This window comes from Lytechinus variegatus, chromosome 17, assembly GCF_018143015.1.
Source record: "Lytechinus variegatus isolate NC3 chromosome 17, Lvar_3.0, whole genome shotgun sequence".
Taxonomy (NCBI): domain Eukaryota; kingdom Metazoa; phylum Echinodermata; class Echinoidea; order Temnopleuroida; family Toxopneustidae; genus Lytechinus; species Lytechinus variegatus.
In genome coordinates this window covers 13,785,284-13,806,022 of record NC_054756.1, presented here as the reverse complement: position 1 = coordinate 13,806,022, position 20,739 = coordinate 13,785,284, and the positions used below count along the sequence as shown (strand labels likewise).

At 35.7% G+C, this 20,739-nt stretch overlaps 1 protein-coding gene and 1 long non-coding RNA gene across 2 annotated transcripts; both read right to left on the bottom strand.

Annotated features, from left to right (window-relative positions):
- Window positions 1–2,169: 2,169 nt before the first annotated feature.
- On the bottom strand, window positions 2,170–4,144 carry LOC121430687. The gene is made up of 2 exons (XR_005972056.1): window positions 3,168–4,144; window positions 2,170–2,826 (listed from the first exon to the last, which is right to left on the bottom strand). It is a non-coding gene; the product is annotated as an uncharacterized LOC121430687 (long non-coding RNA).
- Window positions 4,145–8,645: 4,501 nt separating this feature from the next.
- On the bottom strand, window positions 8,646–18,839 carry LOC121430951 (O(6)-methylguanine-induced apoptosis 2-like). The gene is made up of 9 exons (XM_041628387.1): window positions 18,669–18,839; window positions 15,965–16,086; window positions 15,226–15,327; window positions 14,239–14,415; window positions 12,916–13,027; window positions 12,174–12,277; window positions 11,431–11,495; window positions 9,798–9,988; window positions 8,646–9,171 (listed from the first exon to the last, which is right to left on the bottom strand). The coding sequence occupies exons 1-9, from the start codon at window positions 18,745–18,747 to the stop codon at window positions 9,095–9,097; spliced, it is 1,029 nt and encodes a 342-aa protein (XP_041484321.1). The 5' UTR covers window positions 18,748–18,839; the 3' UTR covers window positions 8,646–9,094.
- Window positions 18,840–20,739: the final 1,900 nt, after the last annotated feature.

Genomic DNA, 20,739 nt, shown 5'->3' with positions numbered 1-20,739 from the left:
GAAAACACAAGGGACAATTCCATAAAATATGTATGTAAGTCAGACTCTTCTATAACCATGTAGGACCATCCTGACAGATTTGTCTACATATATAACATGTTTTTTTCTTGACCTGTGCATTCATGATGCGAAGTTACTATCAAGAAAAATGGGTAGTGGATGAACAATTTTTCTCTTCCATGTCACGGAACTGCCATTTATGGCATTGGCCTATGATCAAAATTTATATGTGGATGTGGATATAATTACGGGAAGTGATCTTGTTCGAATGGAATTAGGAGGGGGGGGGTTCTAGGACATCGCCCTTAGACCAATTTTCAAAGCTTTCAGGTGAGCTGTCGTCCGGGCCTAGCTGTCTTCAAGGGGAGGCTGTCTTTTGGTAAAGTTGTCCTTTGAGAATGCTGTCTTTGGGAAAGTCTTCCTCTTTTTGTATGATGTGCTATGGAGAAGTTGTGTAGTTAGAAGTCTTGTCCAAGGGGAGCTATATATATGCAGAGATGTCAGTCTTCAGGCATATGCCTAATTTTAGGCCCTGACAACTTTTCATTTTAGGCTTTTCAAAGGTGTTTTTTTAAACAGAATATACGAGGCATTATGAGAGCTGCCAAGTAGTACTGATTTTCCGTATTTAGTCCTGAAAATAGAGAAGAATACTGATGGTTTCGTGCAAAATACTTATTTCTTAAGTTTCAGTTTATGTGTTGTCCTATGGTATTCCTGTGAAAATACTAATTTCCTCACCAAAATACTGATTTTCAGCCTTGAAAATACTGAAATGTTCTTGTTCAGGTTGGCAGCTCTGCATTATTTGTAAGCTTCTATTTAGTTCAGGGGCCTGTAGCACAAAGCTTAGCAATCATCATAGAACGTATTTTGAATGATCGATTGCACCGACTACAACGTACAATCAATCATGAAAATCAAGCGTTGAAATCAATGGCTAACCTTTGTGTTATGGGACCCTGGGCCCGTAACACGAAGGTTAGCGATTAATCGCTAATATGGAATAGGTTCCCAGTCAGTCTACTGAGCTAATCGGGCATGCAATGATGATCTTGATAGGCCATTTCATTTAGCGATTAATCGCAAACATTTGTGTTATGGGACCCTGGGCCCGTAACACGAAGGTTAGCGATTAATCGCTAATATGAAATTGGTTCCCCGTCAGTCTACTGAGCTAATTGGGCATGCAATGATGATCTTGATAGGCCATTTCATTTAGCGATTAATCGCAAACATTTGTGTTATGGGACCCTGGGCCCGTAACACGAAGGTTAGCGATTAATCGCTAATATGGAATAGGTTCCCAGTCAGTCTACTGAGCTAATCGGGCATGCAATGATGATCTTGATAGGCCATTTCCAGAGCTACCAAGTCTCACGCATTATGCGTGAGACTCAAGCATTTTGGACTCGTGTTCATCCCCTCAAATCTCTGTCTCACGCAACTATCACAGCCTATCCCCATATACATTGTACACAATGTCTGTGATCTCACTCAGATTCGCAGAAATTCTCACGCATAGCTGGTCTTTGAACTTGGCATCTCTGCATTTCATTTAGCGATTAATCGCAAACATTTGTGTTACGGGACCCTGGTTAGTAAAACTGACTGGCATCCTTATGTAGAGGATTACACGTAGGTCAGTGTGGTATTGTCTAGTTTGAAATTTCATTATCTTTTGGGCTTCCTCCTATGTGTTTTGTATATATAAAAAGAAATGTCTCAAATGTGCAATTCTCAATCCGTAAACATCAATTACAAGATATCATTAGCCTGGTCTGAATTTGTGTGCTAAGTCAGAAAAGCCAATCGTGATGCAAAACTCTTAAATGCGCAACTGGATCTCAGTTCACTCTCGACTGTCTGGGAATAGTAACAAGGATGGTTTTCCTCACAGTTTAGAGCCTGGGAAAATGACAGTAAAGCATACAAAACATGCAATGTAAACAAAATTGTGACATTTTCTGTATTCCAAACATTCAGTACAGAGCTACACCAAGGCAGAATTATGGCTTGTATTATTTGCTTTTAATTATCCATGTACACCTGTAGAAAATCATGATTTGATATCAGGAGTTGTAACTGTTGTAAAGTGCTACAATTTTTTGTAACATTAGGCAGCCGCAGATGTGTTAAAAAACTTCTATGACATACTTTTGCCACAAAAAATAATGTAATCGCTTTGGGAAGACCTTCATAAGGATCGGTCGTTACGTAAAGAAGCAGTGATTTAATCATGACAATCTGTGGCATGGCTTTATTTAGTTTATTATATTGATAATCAATAATGGAAAATACAGTTCTTTCATTTGTCAGTTACATGTATGTGTATATCTAGTTCTGAATAAAACTCGTTTATTATCACTTTTTAAAAAAATGTGATGTATAGCCTATTACGAGAGGGATCATTTAGGTAAAAATTCATACAGTATAAATTTTTTTTTTAGAGAACTATAGAAATTAACTTCATACGATTATTATGTCTGTAATTACATGTATAGTTAAAAGTAATTATGCTCTAGGTACATGGTTAGTGTTTTCACTTTCAAGGAAATTACTGAATTCTATAATATCCAGATCACTGTTGTGAAATTTTGGGAGAATGAAGATTCCGTGCAATGTGAAAATGACAATCACACAATAATTCAATACAAATAGGAAGTTTCAATATTCACGTTTATTTTTCAGGATTATTTTGTGTCATTATGTGGCTGCGCATTCGCATATGATCATTTTGTCCTCGTTTTAGGAAGTGCGTAGTCATTCCTTGGTGCCGAGTTAAGGCTTGCTGTATTGTTGTCTGATTTTTGTCTTAAATCAAACCTGGTGGGTGTTTCATAAAGCTGTTCGTAAGTTAAGAGCGACTTTAAGAACGACTGGTGATCCTTTCTTGTGGTAAATGTTATATACATTGGCGAAGGTTTAGCGCATAAGAAATGATCACCAGTCGTTCTTAAAGTCGCTCTTATCTTACGAACAGCTTTATGAAACACCTACCTGGTGGGTGTTTCATAAATCTGTTCGTAAGATACGAATGACTTTATGCACGACAGGTGACCCTTTCTTAATGATATCCCTGTATAATTGATATATGACCTAAGAACATGATCCAGTCGTGCGTAAAGTTGTGCGTAACTTTACGCACAGCTTTATGAAACACCCACCTGAAGATGCCAGGAAGTAACACTGAATTTCAGTTTTGGGTTATTTGTTTTTAGGATATTTCTTCGTCAACGCAGCGGAAATATATTGTACAGGTATCAGGCAATTTGAAAAATACATAATGCAGTATAATAGTTATATTGTATTGGATGTCTCTGAATGGAATACAAGAAATATTCCAAAAGTTCGGCAAAATATTCCACAAATCGCAGATGAGTGGAATATTGGCCCTAACGAGTAGAATATTTCTTGTACTATAATTATTACCATCTATCCCATCCCCCCAAGAAAAAGAGGGAGAAATTTGATTTTGAAAGTCATAGTACTAATCACATTTTGCCATTATCACTTATATTTTGGTCGTTGACATGCGACTTGCATGTAGTTCATTATGACGTCATGGAGCGTAGTTGTGCTCTATGCTGTGCATCGCATTGCTTTCATTGTTGTACGTGTTATATATTTCATGCATTCGCGCACGCGCCTGTTAAACAAGCTCTCATATTCAATAGCAAATTTTGTACAGGAGTCTATGGGATATTCGTCGAATTTCGGACCTTTTAGGGATTCTGCACAGGCAATCGATGCAGATCAAAATATGTGTTTTTAATGCATCGCTAGAACACTATATAGATGATAATTCATCATATTTTACCCCACCTATTAGGTAAATATCCATCAATGCATGGTATTATGATGATGGGCAATTGGTGTAATAGTTAGCATACCATCACAAGCAATGAAATGTCACAACGTATTCAACTAGTACTTTTGCAGGCCTGCAAGCTACTTTTTAAAAGGAGTTACTCCTTTTTTTTGTTGTTGAAAGTTTGATATACTAGTACAGTATATCACGTAGGTATTAGAAAACTCCTTTTTTGTCCAGATATTTTGTGCAGTCATCTATGGGAAATATTCTCTGACTCTTGTCTTTTTTTAATGAACCACTCTTATTTTGTATGTTTACAGGGGGCCGTTTCATAAAACTTCGTAATTTAAGAGCAATTTTAAGAACAACTGGTGATCCTTTCTTGTGGTAAATGACATTCCCCATTAAACGTTCATTGGTGATCATTTAGCACGCAAACAATGATCACCAGTCGTTCTTAAAGATAAATTCCAGTTTTGGTAACAATCTCAAAATGACTTTTTACAGAATCTAATATAATGACCACCCAGGTGTCTGTTTGTATGAATAAAAAATATGTGCCAAAGGATTCTGGAAGAAATTGTGTAATTGCTGAGAAATAAGCAGAATAAGCACGGATTCGGTCACTTCCGTCGGGTCTTTATTCCAGCAATAATTATACACTGTCCCACTCCTGAAGACGGACAGTCAACCTGTCCGAAACGTCGAGTCTCTCTACTAATCATCTCTACTCGCCGACGCAAGCCAGCATCTCCTCATCAGCTCTACTACTCAAGCTGTTCTCACTCAACATTCCTTCTGGTTTACAGTCCTTTTCAGGACTATTCTCAAGAAAGAATACTCTATTCTCAAATCTCCACTTTCTCGCCTATCCACTTCCTGCTCTTCTTCTATCCACTGCTTCTATAACACTCCACATGGTGTACCGTAAACCACATCAGCAACTGTCCCACGTGTGCCTATCTGTGTTGGTGATCTTCAGTGTGAACGTTTTTCAGCGTAGACTTCAAGATTTCACAAAGTTCAGTTTATGTAACTGTACCAGATCTAGATCCTCGATGATATAGTGACAATTAAGCCTGGTTTTACAGACTTTCTCATGAAATCAGTGTTTACTGCAACTACTGGTATTTCTCTTTAAAGTCGCTCTTGACTTACGAACAGCTTTATGAAACACCCACCTGGTTGGTAGGCCTGCTTTGGGGAAATTCTGTTAAAACTTGGACCTGCCTGATAGGAATGATTTGTCTCTTTTTTCATAGGAATAGTTGTACAATATTGGCTTTAGCTGAACAAATAGTGAAGTAAAGATGAACAAAAAAATGTAGGTTTGACATACAAAGAGGTTGATTATTTGGTTCCATGACATTTTCTCTGGCGACAATTGCTCTGCTGTAAATTCCACACTAAAGGAATAGCCAACTTCATTCCTGGATTTAACATTATATCCTATCCTAAAAGTAACCCTAAGCCTATCATAAAACCCTATTGCTACCCTTACCGTATATATAAAGCCCGGAGCAATTGTTGCAGTCCTGGGAGCGTTTCATGAAAGGACTTGTCGGACGTTTTATCCGACAAGTCCCATTTTATCCGACAGTTACTATAGTAACAATGCCTCTCAGCCAATCAGAATCAAGGAAAGATGTCAGATCTGACAACTTGTCAGACAAAAATGTTGATGAAACGGTCCCCTGAGCATATGTGTCTCCCGTTAGGGTATGGGATTGCCCCTATGATGACTGTATGTTGACTAAACTAAATGCTTTGAACCAGTGATCAAGAATGATTATGTTTATATAACCCCCAGTAGGTGTGATTTTATTATTGGTGCGTAAAAATTATCCAAGACTAAGATGGTGGGCAAGAATATATCTGTCAATTGCAAATTTCATTTTCAAAATAGATTAGTTTTAACTAAAACAAATTAATTTATATTTGTTGATTGTTTAGTTTAATTAGCTAATTGAATTAAATTACTGTAATTAGTTTGTTAGTTTAATTAATTAGTTAATTTAATGAATATAGTTAGTTTTATTAATTAGTTTGAATTTTCTTGCAATGCCCCATTAGTCACATAAATATTAATAATGATAATAAAATGATGATTATGATAATATTCCACTTTACTATTTGTAAATGTAAGAAGCAGACTATCATTCAATTGCAATGAATGCAGGACTTTCAATTAATTTTTGGACCAAAAATTGACTTGCGATCAATTTCGGGTTTCTTGCAATGTCCCGTTAGTCACATAAATATTACAAATGATAATAATAAAATAATACCATTACTATTCCACTTTACCATAGTGATTATTGCAAGTCTGATAAAAACAAATGAACAATGAAAATACACGTAGAATGGTATAAGAAATCACTGACAAGATCAAACCCAAAATGAAAGAGAATTTCCTGAAAGCTTAATTGGTCAGTTTTATTGGTGTTGATATGTTATACAGTATTTTTGTTTAAGAACCTTGAACTATACCCGAGTAGATAAGTTGAATATAATTTTTTATAATGTATTAATTTGAATGTAAGACTAGGAGATTATTATTATTAATATTTTTCATGGTGTATCATCTGGTATCTCTATGGGCTTCCAAAGGTAAATATAGATTTAATTACCCTGGCGTTAGCCTGTCTGGGTTTTTTTTCCAATTCACAAAAATTTCAAGGGAGTAATCCCTCCCACCAGTTACTCATTTACCTCGTCCTGGGTTGGGTGTGGCAAATGTTGCTTATGTCTTGCTAAAGGACATTAGTGCTGCGGGAGGGATTTGAACCTCGTACCTTGTGGTTCGGTGTCAGGAGACTTGTCCTCTGACAACCTCTTCCCCATATTGAATATTGTAATTGATTGTAAGGGACCTTATAATTGATTTTAATTGCTGATATCATTGATTGTGAGAAGGCTGAATCAAAATGGGGTATCTGAGGCTTTGTTTTTGTAAGTGTATATCATGGATTACCGGTAATGTGAATTTAACATTTCAGTCGTATTTTATGAAAAATTCATCTTGATTGTGTGCTGCATATGTATAACACATTTTTGGGGCCAGTTACACAAAGATTGTCATTTAAACACTCCTCTATGTTGTGATTTCAGTAAACCAAAGAGCACTCTTCTGATTGGCTGATAACAGAATTTTATTTGATTTTTTGGTTTTGTGTTTAAAATTGACTCTTTGTGCAACAGTCTTTGCCATTGCAGAGATATGAATGACTTATATGTAGTCAAGAAACTGTCTTCTTTACAATGTGGAGATGAAATTGATTATTGGCATTCTTTACAAATTATGAAGAGATTTATAGTTGTAATAAAAATGGACGTAAAGATATACATGTATTCAGTGTAGAGTGTACTTTGTACTCTTATATGCATGTTGAATATTGGGTGATTTCAACCTACAGCCAGACCAGTGGCAGGTCGTATGAAAGGTGTATGATCTCTGTATTCAGGGTGTGCTGGTGGACATATTTACAGGCTATCTAATCCAAATGATGCTAATAAAGTTAGAAAAGGTATTTTCCAATGTCATTTGGTATTTCATTAATCTTTATTGTTGGTGGTGGTGGCAGTGGGGGTGATAGAACAAACTAAAATCCAACTTCCTCAACCTGTCCAAAGTTCAGAATTCCAAGAAAAACCTTTTGTTTGGAAGGTGTGCATAAAATATCTTGGCTGTAATTTGCAGCAAGAAAAAAATGATAAAATCGTTTGAAAATTTATAGTTTGGAAAGAATGGTAGCAGAGAGGCAGCAGGAAAGAAAAAAAAATCTCCAGCGAGCAAAGAAACATGTTTGACCTCGTAATAATTCAAATTCAAGGGGGGACATGATTTTTTTTTTTTTTTGCTTAATTTGGATTAGAGAAGGTTGGCTTCTGCAGATCTGACCTTGCTATGAAACACAAGTCGTGCTTTACATAAATCTTGTTAATGATTTATTTCCCCTTCACCTGCTTACGTATTATAATTTGCAGTCAAGTATATCAATATATAGATTTTGCAATAAAAATGTACAATTATTACGTTTTCTATAACTTATGTACAAACTAAATGAAGACTCATGAATTGCTATTAATATTTCTGTTTTGTTTTTATTCCATACAAAATTGTAAAAAATATATATTTACACATATACACATCTGTTCAAATATATACATCTGTTCAAATATATACAAATAAAATACACATTTGATGCAATATGCATTACACCGAAATGTAAACAATTACAAAAACATGACACAAACGAGTAAGACAATGACTTTGGGTGCAGAAAATTATTGATCTTCGAAACAACCATGTTTGTCAGACACAAATATGACAACATTCATAATCGCAGCTTGTTTCAAGCTGTAGTAGGCAGTCTTTTTTGTGTTTTTTCAGAGGTAATAACACATCCTACACAACCAGGAGAATGATTTTGCTGATATCGCATAACAATCTGCTTCACATTTCTTTAAGAGATTGCTATACAAAAAGTCTAGTGTGTAGGAGATTTTTATTACATAATGAAGTTGAAAGCTTTTCTCTTATGACAAAAAATGCTAATTAAATTTAGTATAAGCAATAATATTCCCTGTAAATCCATAGAAATACACCGAATGTTGGACTGGAAAGCCATTTGAAAATGTAATTTTTCAAATAATCTAAGGAAAATATTAAAGATTGCACTTATAGACCAGTTTGAAGTTAATCCATGTTCCAAATGACATCTTATGTCTATTCATTTTAAAACATGGATAAATCTCTGTGAGTTAGATTAGACACAAGTAACAGAGGTGCATCATGAACAGCTTGTTATTTCCTTTTTGGAAAGTGAACAGCTCCAACTCTTGTCATGGAACAACGTTATTAAAACACAAGAAAAAAAAATCAAGGGATTTGATCTATCTATACTGGTAGTTAATAGCCAACAGACTCAAACCATGCTTTTATTCACATAAATCTTCTATTCAAAACATCAGTCACAGACACCAATATATTTGTTAATTGGAACTCAGACCGAGTCTTCCTTGGCAAGTAAAAAAGAACGTTGAATGAGGGTCTTCAAGTCAGCATGATGACTCGGCACTCTTCCCGCATTTGATGTAGATGCGTGTATTAAAGTAGTTGTTCAAGCCAACCAACAAACAAAATCTCATGTATGACTTCTGACGATCCTGCCTTTGATCCTTTCAAGCTCGTCTTCGGCAGTGCGTTCCTGACAATCTTGATTTTGATCCCCAGTCTTATGAGTTTTGTTACAAGTTTGATCTGAAAGCTGATCATGTTCAAGGTAGCGCCCATTTAGTCTGAGCGTTGTAAAGGAACGATTGCTTCTTGTTCTGTGTCTGCGGCCTGTATGTAGCTGCAGAAAGATACAAATAAAAAAAATAACGTGATTAAATTAATTCATCTAGTGATCAAAACATTGGCAAACAGTCATTCATTGAGATTGAATCAATATAATTCATTGAATTTTTGAAGAGGAGAAAAAGAAGGAGGAATAAATTCGGGCAAACAGAGCATATGAAAACCCATTTGTACACAATTTTTTTTTTACAGCCAATGGGCATACCTAATTTTAAATAAAGAAATATTTTTTTCTGTGGTTTGTGAATATTAATTTTATCTCACCATTCAAAATTTGCTATAATTGAATTACAATTTACATTAGACCATACAAAAATTCAAAGGGCCCTTTTTTTTAAGTTCTCGAGGTCTTTTGTGGGTAATTCTATGATAACAGGATCCACAATTTGCCACAAACCCCCCATGTAACTTTTCCCTGCTAACATTTGCTTCAAATGTGGCACCCTTGCGTACATTTGAGCTGAACAAGGATACATGGCGACACTGTTGTCAATCAATCTCTCTGGAATCGTGTGCAGGAATGACATCAAAATACTAGGGCACAAAGTTTGTGCAACGCTCGAATTGGACAGTCTTCCCATCATGCAACATCACACATCCGCACATGATATATATACTAACCTGGGCCAGGAAAGTCAGTATTCTGAGCTTCGCCCGTCCATCGACTGGTAGACGAGACAAACACCGATCCCGACATGTAATGCTTTGGTGGTCCCTTGTAGTTGACCAGTTCATAGCTACCTGGTCCTGGGTCTGGGAGAGGAGGGGGGAGGGGCATGGCTGGTGCGGAGATACACAGGTAGTGCTTCTTCCTAAAGTAGCAAAGATAAACAAGGTATTTGTGTGTTAGATTTTGGATTATTATGTGTTCCGACAAAAACCCAATGCAATGATTATATGGTATAACACATATTAATAATAATAATAAAAATAATAGGTCCATTTATATAGCGCAGCTACTATGTGCATATACTCTACTGCGCTTTGATAATTGGTATCATATTATTACCCCGGCTGTAGCTGAGCCGCCATATTAATAGGCGCTAAAGCGTTCAAGGAAAAATCCTACCGGGTACCCATTCACCTCACCTGGGTCGAGTGCAGCACAATGTGGATATTACACACAGCAGGTGTCCAAAAAATGTACACATGTAATGATTCGTCCAAAAGTAGCAAAGATAAATAAGGTATTTCTATCTTTGATTTTGGTTTATGATGTTTTCCAACAAAGACACACTGCATTGATTATATGGTTTAAACATCACTAGCTATCAAAGGTGCATACAGGGTGTACAACTCTGCCTCGGTCAACTCTCTTGGGACGACAAAAATCGGTTTGACTGAAGCAAACTTTGACTAATAGCTGTTATTAACATGTGTTTTGCTTATTCCTGTCTGAAATATTGCTTTGAGTAAGTTGATTGACTCATGCTGTGGCTCCATGACATTTGATCAAGCGACCATTGCTCCGATATAAATTCCACACACAAATCCAATGACTATCAGTAACTTCAACTTTGGATTTAACACTATACCCTACCCTAAACCTGACCTAAAACCTTATTGCAACTCTCACCACAACCCTACATATTTTAATAATAATAATAATATAGGGTATTTATATTGCGCACATATCCACCTTGTTAGGTGCTCAAGGCGCTCCTATATGAAAGGTGACAAGATAAATGACGTTTAGAGTACCCACTACTACTACTACTATTTCAACAAAATAAATCCCGGATCAATTGTCGCAGGAGCAACTGTCATATCACCTCTCCAGTATCTGACTGAAATGAATGTGATCTAAAATACAAAATTCTAGTCACTATTTTCCGTTGAAAATATATGGAGTATAGAACACGGGAGACTGCCATCATCAGTGGCAAAAAGCTTGGATGGATGCCACAGAAGGGATTTCTGAGATTGTTATATGAATGACTTTATGCAGAGAATAACCAATTTATTTCAATATCAAGCCACAGTCACACAGTAACATCAGTACCCAGACTGACCACAGCTATTACATTATTTTAAATGGTATACCATTGATCAATATGGTGTCAGTTTTGTTAATGTGACTGAAGCAGCATGCTTCTTCCATTAAGGTAGCAAATGCAGCAGTGCACATAAGCATTAAACAAATTCACTCAGCACTCCAATGTATCCCAAGCTATAACCTATTTCCACAGCTGTTAAATGTTGGTTTGTCATATTTTCATATATAAATAGTTTGATTTTTTTAAGGGAGACTTACGGAAACAACGTTCTTGTAGCCTCATCGACAGGCTCATGAGGGTGATAATGGCCTGGACCAGGATTCTGAAATATAACAAAAATAATCAGAGATGAACAATGAAAGGTGACGATGGATAAATGACATTTATAGTACCCACTACTACTACTAATGAGCAAGGTTTAGCGAAAGACTTATTACCCAAACATGTTTTCAATTCTTAGCTTGGATTTAATTGAATTCATTTCCATTTGACTAAGAAATATTACATTGATTTCCTTTCAATCTTGATCAACTACTTTACTGTTGTGAGCCAAACTAAAAGTGATATCATCACATTAAATAAATGCAAGCACCAGTTATGGACCATTTGATGCACATTTATCAGGTAATTGAGGCAATAGCTTCCACAATAATTTTCTTAAATATATGCTCAAGAATTGTCCTAATCAATAATATTACTAATTAAGAGTTTGGGGTGAATACAAAAATTGACACTCTATTTCATTAGAGAACTAGGAATAATAGCATCATTATTTTCCTTTCATTGCCTACAGCACTTCAAATTAAGTGTTCATAATAAGCTTATGATCATAGCCATCATTATCACAGCAATTATGGCCTAAGTGACATATTAACCTAAAAATTTTAGGTGATTCATGTCCGAACTATTAACAGGTTTGCAATTATGATTACAACATAAGCTGCAAGGGAAAACAATATTTTTTAGATTCTGAATAATGTTAAACAATCCCTTTAATTACCTTTGCTTTGTTTGGTATGAGGTCTCTGTTTGACGTTGATTTAAAACTGCTCATAGGAACTTTAGGTGCCTCTTTAGTTAACGTCTCATTGATTGTATAATGGCCTGTGTGGATAGGAAGGAACGGGAGAAAGAGAAAATAGATGGGTGAGAGATACAGAGAGAAAGGGGAAATGATAACAACAAGGAAAAGATGTTAATTCAATTCAATTAAATTCAGTCTTGTTCTATTATCTAATGCTTAATTCTTTTTGCTCACATTCTTAATTCACATATCACATTAGCATTACATTCATTAGCTACATTAACAAAGACAATAAAATTCGTCAGAGAAATGCTATCAGCAAAAGAATTGAAGACTTGTAAATTTTATAATGGAGAGGACTGTCATGGTAAAATTAATGGGGGAAAGACTTGGTGATTTACATCATTCTTTATTCGTTTTTATTACTATTAGTAATTATGTTTTGCAAGCTTTTCATTCAAAATTTTTCAAAAGATAAACAAAAATATTCAGTGATTAAACCTTTTTTTCTTTAAATTCATCCCAACTTCTTATGATTCCATCGGTTTTAGAGAGAAATATGAAATCAAAAGAAAATGAAATATGAAATTTGTATTTCATGTACCAGAATTTTCGAAACAATTAACACCAAAGCTCAAAAATTCAAACATGTGCCCCAATGTGAAAAAAAAATAGTCCTAAAAATGTATTCCTACCCTGATAAATGCTATATACTTACAAGGAGCTGGGGCAACACTCTGGACTTTGTTGTAGTCAACTCTTTTCGATGTTGATTTAAACGATGCTTGGAATTGGCTGCCATAATGTCTCCTCATAGTGCTGTCTGAAACCTAGAGTGTCAACAGAAAATTTCAATAGATCAAATATTGTGGTAACGGTCGATATTGTTTTTTTATTGTAATCATTTCTTTATTTCAAAGAAAAGCAGAATACAAATAAACAAAGTCAAACAATGAAGAGTAACAATCGAAACCAGGTCCATGAACCTGTACTGGTTCAAGGCAGGTTAACATGTATATAAAAAGTAAATTACAAAGGCATAACATATTGATTGCGAACAAAAAGCAATCATAGAATATAATGATAGTATTTAGTAGTCTTGTTGAAATACCTCAGTATTTCTCAAAGTCTACAATCTCAACTAACTTGGTGGGCGATTAATGCAAGGCCGAAGATTGCAAGTATCTTTCAGTTTGAACACAGAAAGTTTTTCACCATTTGATTGACAGGCACATTGCCATCACGTCCTCCATGAAAGGAAATACTACTTTCAATTCTTTTCTTTCATTATGTGCGTACTACTTGAATCAAAACTTGCTTTACCATAAAGTTACTTATGAGCGTAATCATAACGATTAAATACAATCGATCTGTAAGTCAGGCGAGTAGTTCAAAGTTTTATATCTGGTTTTGAGCCGCCAAAGAAGGAGAGGGCGAATTCACATCGCACTAGCTCAAGCAGCAATCGCCCCTATCAATCACCACCCTTAAATACTTTTCATGATTCAGTGTTTCTTTCATCCTCATTTCAAAACCCCTTAGTCACCCCCCCCCCCCCCCCCCCCCCCGCTTCTTCCATTTCTCCTCAGAATCAATTATCAGTTGGTAGAGCCTCAGTCTCACAACCGGGAGGTCGGGAGTTCACACCCCGGCCGCATCAGACCAAAAGACATTAAAAGATGGTAGTTGCTGCTACCCTGTTTGGCGTTCAACAAAGGGATAGAGCCTCGTCGATCTGCACAGCAGCTGCCGGGCTCATGATCAATTGGGCAAAGCAAATTTTCAGAGTATTTCATTTCATGTCTATTTCGAACAATAAAATATTTATTTTCATATTTTTTAAATTTCCAATCGCTCTTCCCTCCTACTCAAACCTTGAAAACCTAATACTTAAAACGTGCCTCCATCAGCAGTATTTCATCAAGTTCTTGTTATTATATTATTAATTATTATTATTACTTATTATTTGTACTGCGCTTTTCCCATTAGGCTCAAAGCACTTAAAAAAATTATAATAAACAAATGTTCAACAAAGTCTTACCTTGTAATGATTTGGTGCAGGTAAATTTGATTCCTTGTCCCTGGGTACCGCAATGGGTGTATGAAAGCTACTTGTTGCCGTGGCACTGTTGAAATCTTTCTTTGTGGTCAGCATACTAGGTAAAGCATAGGCCGGACCTGGGCCCGGGGTACTCTTGTGTTTCTTAGCTCTTCTTTCCTGTATCAATAAAAGTGCGATGAACAATTAGAAGTCTAATCACGATTTGTTGAAGAAAATTATCAAATTGAAAAGGCAATATTTACTTTTACTATGAGGAAAAAAATTACCCTCTGTGAAAAGCATGGAGTCATGAATGGAGTGTTCAAAAGCAATATACATTAACTTTGACAAAATTTTAACTGTTTTGTGTAATGGTTGTGGTTGTATTAAAAATAACTTGTCAATGTTAATGATGTATTTCCTCCATTCTTCATTCTTTTCATAAATTCCTTTTATTTTGAGCTCATTTGAATGTTCAGTATACCAATATATTTAATTTTCATTATTTTCTAACTTCTCATGGTTTACACATATATAATGCTTTTATTCTATTTTGTTTATTCATTTATTTATTCATTAGTTTTTATATGGGGGGGTATTTAATTTTAATATAAAATTACTATGGCCTGTATTTTGAACTGAAGTTGAATTAAACTATAGTCTGAAGTCGTGGTTTAAACTACGGAAAACCAATTGTAAAACATATCTCTCACATCACAGGTCCAATCTATGAATGCATTTGACATTAAAACTTTTTTTACTTTTCATAACTTCAGCACAGAATTATACTACATGGTGTAGTTATATTGGACAAAAGAATACGGGTAATTTAATATTAAAAATAATAAGCAAGAATTGGGCAATGAAAACAACAAAGGCTTATAGATGCATGGCATCTGTAAAACATAATAAGAATTATCATTAGAATGAAAATACACACTAATATTGTGGCAGAGGTTTTGGGATAAAAAGGAGGTATAAACTCACCTTGGAAACAAATCCCACTCCCATTCCTTTCTTTGAGAATGATGGTTTCACGAGGATAGGTTTAGTTTGGTCCACGTATGAACCGGGACCTGGATTTTCATTCTGGAAATAAAAACAAAATGCAATTAAAGTCTACACAAGTTGAATGATCACATGAGCTAAAAGCATATTACCAAGTCCATATTATGCCAAATATGAATTAGTTAACACTTAAAAATCAATGGATATCATGGATCTCCCAATTCAAACAGATTTACCTGCATACATGAACAGTACCAGTGTATATTATCACACTCAAGATGGGCAGTATAACCTACATGTACATGTGGCACCATATCCTATCACTTTTAGATCAATACTTGAATATACTATATTTTCAAATATCCTTTTCATTGCAAGAACTTGCTGAAATGACAACAGCTTAATATCAAAATGGAGACAGTCTGGGATATCTGATGATGTGGCACGACAAAGGGACACAAGTTAAGTGTAAAATCTTTAAGTAAAATAGAAAAAAGCTTTCTCAAATGGTCCCAATAGCAAATTAAGCTGAAACCTTTAAAACCAACACAAACATTCCGACAGCATGAGAGCAAATCAGCATTGTCAAACTATTTCAGCAGTTTAATGTGCACCATTACCCTCATATTTTCTTGTAGAAATTTCCTTATTTATACCATACATGTACTACTGTAGGATACACACTAGCACTACATTATCAACCAAAGAAGTAACTTACAAGTGTAATGTCATAGTTGAATCGTTTGGAAGTAGCACCAAATCCTCTTTGATCAGCATTATTGGTAACAATAGTTTGGTATTTACTTGGAATGGAAGATGTTGCTGCTATCACCCCTTGTCCTGCAGATGAAAAAAAAGTGGGAAACCTCATAAAAATCACAAAAATATAACAACACAATATTTGTGTCTCTTTAATTCCCTCTCAGATAGTTATGGAGAGATACAATTTCCTTGATCTTTCTCAAAACCCCGAACTGCATGTTCGAATATCTTCTACTCTTAACAATGTTCATTTGAAAGTGAGCAATAATGGAAAAGCTGATCCCGACGATAAGCTGGTTAAACTGGAAGTTGTTAAACCAGGGCCCTGTCTGATTGATCCAATCAACGTCAACTCTATGAAAATCCATCACTGTCATAATTTTTCCTCTGGAAAATTTTATTTTCTGTCCTTTGTAAACAAAGAGAAGCAGAATAAATTTTCAAGAAAACAATGAATGTATGAATATACAGCATATCTGGAAAGCATTTTGAACATGCATTTTATATATGTTGACATTGCAGGCCTTTCACTCAGAAGTCTTTACATCCTTTTTTTCCCCAGAGAGGGTTCATCATCATATGGAACACTCTCCAAAAATTTGGCTGCACATGTTTATTTTTAAAGAAAATGTTAACTTAAAGTAACCTGCTCAAAATTTGTTAAGCTTTTCTGAAATATTTTTTTTTTGTTAGAAAATGTCTTTTCACAAAATGAAATTTCCATCAATTTTTGTTGAATATACACATGTACATGTAGATCTAACCTGAGACCTATTAGTCTAATTTTAATTGCAATGTTTATGGCAAGTTCCCCCAAGTCCGCGCAGTCCCCCTTATCTGCGCGATTCTAGTAAAAGAAGATACGCAACAAACACAAACTTTACACATGCAACATATAGACAGATATTCATAAAAAAATCTGACTCAAAATGGTGGAAAAATAATGATTTTTTGGCATTTCATGTGACATCCTGAAAATGCAGCCTTTCTCATCAAAATACCCGAATCGTGTGCAAAGTAAATGGGTGCGCAGACATGGGGTACCTTTTTTTCAATCTGAAAATGACTGCCCAAGGTTTTTTCAAAGAAAATCCTATATTTCGTTCAAAGTTTTTTTGAGATATTTGGTACACTTACTCATAATGATATGAGGAACATTATCAACTGAAAGATTTTGTGAAATAAAAAAGATATTCATGTTAAATCTTAACTCAAATCGTTAGGTGCGCAGACTTGGGGACCACCATCATACATGTATTTTCAACTTCAGAAAGAGTTCCCCTTGTGACAGGCTGACAGCCACCCAAAATAAGAAAAGATTGTTGAGACTTCCACTTTATTCTCTTCCTGTTTCCCTAAAAAAATTGTGAGGGTGCTTGTTTCTTACCTCAGCTGGGACTCTAACTTGTAATAGCAGTCAAGATTCTGCCCGCTATGCTAGTGAGAAGCGCCGATACTGGCAGTTTTCTACTACCAATCATAAGACAGTTCTTTGACTAGTCAAGGCTTTCAGACCCTTCACTGACTAAATAAAATGATGTCTAAGACTATGGACAATAATACATGCACTCGATTCTGCTTGAAAATTTCACGGAATAAAGGCCATATTTTTGGTATGTATTTCCACAGTCTCGTCATATCTAGGTAATCTATGTTAGGGCAAGATATGTTATTTTAAACCCTTTCCATATTTTTACTCTCAATTTTGGGTGGCTTTCGCAAAAGGAACTCATCCCTTAGGCCTCAGCTTCTAAATCTTGACTTTTAATGAATTGATTGCCATAAATAATACCACCACTCTTGTCAGCTCAGACTCAGAGTTACAATTCCTGGCTGATGACTTTGAGATACATGTAAACGACTAGAACCTAGGCCCTAAAAGTAAAAGGTAAAAAGCTACGAGTCCAAGTAACTTATTGCGGCCGCTATTCAAAATCCCCCAATCCTGTCCATAGCCTTAAACGTGTGTAGACTGCAGTCAATCCTCGGGCCTTCCTTCATCAAAATTATCATTTCAATTTCATAAATTCTGGAAATATTTTATTTTAATTTTGCCAGCTAAATAGAATCTACCAGTACCGTAGGCGTAGCTCGTAGACAGCTGGCAGGCAGCCGTCTGTTTCGAGGAGTATTTTAACCTTTTTTTTTTAAATTTCTCCTCGAGTCCTCGTACACATTATGAAGCCAACATAGACCGTTAGACGTAGTTCAGCTGAACAACCAACAGAGACCGAAGCTTTTTTAGTTTTGGTCTACTCTAGTCTAGAATCTAGGCCTACCATGCCTACCGGTACCGACTACCGGTACCTTACTATTCTAGGCTCTCTTTAGCCTGAAGTCTATCTCTTGAGATGAGAATTACAAAATATTTACGCTATTTTTTGTAGAATAGAATCTATGCATGATTTTCATCGTTTACAATCTCCACCCAGCCCACGATTTCCCACGGCCCGGCGCGGCCCAGCGATCGCGAGATGCCGGTCAGCTCACCCCAGCCGACCGGGCCGAGTCGCTTGAGCCTACGGCTTCGCTACGGATGCGCTCTCGCTCGCGCCGGGCCAAAACCAAGGCAAGCCCAAGCAATCAAATTGAAGTAGGCCTACCCCGGTATTTTCAACTGGCTTATCCTCATATAAAATTGGGAATAAGATAAAACTTACCTTTATGTAATCGTCCTGATCTAATGGACCCTGCAATTCTTTTGTAATTAGGGTCAAGGACTTGAACACAATCTGCCATTTCTGAAACTTTGCACGTCTTTCTCGCAAATTAAAAATAGTCGATCGATCGAGAGTATACCGTACGATTGTTTACAATGTTGCTAAGCGGATTGGAGCCGATGCATCGTTCTGTCAAAACTCGGCTTCAACCTTAAATCGAACCACACAAACGAATTTCACCAAGAAATATTTGCGAAATAGAAGAAATAATGGGCAGTCCAAAAAGGCTTATTTCATTTAATGGGACATATAACCACTATTAATAACTTATTTCTACATTTTTCTTTTTCATTTCAAATAACATTTTCCCCAATATTTTAGACTCTGGTTTTAAACGTAAGGTCGAGTTGAACGGACCTCTTTTGTTTGTACCATGAGTGAATGTTGCGTTGGCCGAGTTACCTCGTATACTAGTATAGTGTATTGTTTATAATTAGAACTGGGTTGTTCAAAGAGCAGGATCGAATTGCTTTTTTTTCCACCATAAGAATTGGGATAAAGATTCAGATGAAATGGCAATGATCACTCAAATTTCAGTTAACACAGTTAGAAAACAAACAGAAGATTTTACAGAAGACACTGATTTGAAAAACAGATTTTACAGAAAGAATTACAAATTAAATCATTCTGTAAGTTGTTAAAACGAACAAAATTTCCCAGGACCAAAATCCAGTTAAAACCAATTAGAGCAAAACCAATTGAAAGTAGTTGGCCAACTGGTTTCAATAGGGAAATTGGAACAACTGGTTCCAATTGAAAACCAGTTGCCAATTGGTTCCAGTTAAGACCAATTGGGCAACTGTAACCAGTTGGCAATTGGTTTCAATTGGTTTACAATTTGTTCCAGTTGTTCCAATTTCCCTATTGAAAGCAATTGAAGGCAACTGGTTGCAATTGGTTCCAATTGAAACCAATATTGGAGGCAACTGGTTTCAACAGGAACCAGTTGAAACCAATTGGTTTCCAACTGGATCCAATTGGAACTTCCAGTTGGAATGAACTTAATTAGTTACAAATTAATTAGCATTTGCACTAACCATGCTAACTATTGCTCATGCCAACACAGAAGCAGTGTTATTTGTCTATTAATACCAATGTAAAAGGCATTGATAAAATACAGACTTTCATATGTTTATAAATGTAGGGGAGATCTTCAAATATATGTATTTTTATTTGATGTGATTTGGTAACAGTTAGTGGTGTACTAATTATTTTTGAATCTATTTTAATTATAATCTATAATATTTATGAACATGGCTTTCACTGCTAAGTATTCTAAACACTTATCTGAAAAAAGTGTGGTACTTCAAATTGAAAAAAAATTAAATAGATACATTGTAAATTATGATGAATCTCATAAAACATTAATCTGTGCACACTGGCAGAAATATGCAAATTAACTGGTTTCAATTGGATCCAGTTGGGTAACTGGAAAATTTCCAATTGGAAACCAATTGGAAATCATTTCCAGTTACCGAACTGGATCCAGTTAGGATTTCCAGTTACCCAACTGGTTCCAATTAGAATTCATTTCCAGTTACCTATCTTTCCAGTTAGAAGTCATCTCCAGTTACCCAATTTGTTCCATCTAGGATTTCCAGTTACCCAACTGGTTCCAGTTAGGATTTCCAGTTGCCCAACTGGTTCCAGTTAGGATTTCCAGTTACCCAACTGGATCCAGTTAGAAATCATTTCCAGTTGGAAGTCATATCCAGTTACCCAACTGGTTCCAGTTAGGATTTCCAGTTACCCAACTGGTTCCAGTTAGGATTTCCAGTTGCCCAACTGGTTTTAATTGGTTTCAATTGGAAATTGTTAAATTCCAGTTAAAACCAATTGAAACCAGTTGAAACCAATTGAAACCAGTTGGAAATTCAACTGGTTTCAATTGGATTTTGGTCCTGGGTTATTTTTTTTTACAATTTTTTTTTCTACAATTAATACAGTGGCCCGTAACATGGCAAAACTCAGCAATGATCGTACATTTAATTTTTAAGTAGAAATTTTCTAA

Bases quoted from the DNA above. Each gene is read 5' to 3' on its own strand.
- LOC121430951 (XM_041628387.1), bottom strand. From the start codon at position 18,747: ATGGCAGATTGTGTTCAAGTCCTTGACCCTAATTACAAAAGAATTGCA. The intron at 15,328-15,964 runs GTAAGTTACTTC...TTTTATTTCCAG, and splicing joins TCAACTATGACATTACACTT to AATGAAAATCCAGGTCCCGG. The intron at 12,278-12,915 runs GTAAGTATATAG...CTATCCACACAG, and splicing joins GAGTGTTGCCCCAGCTCCTT to GCCATTATACAATCAATGAG.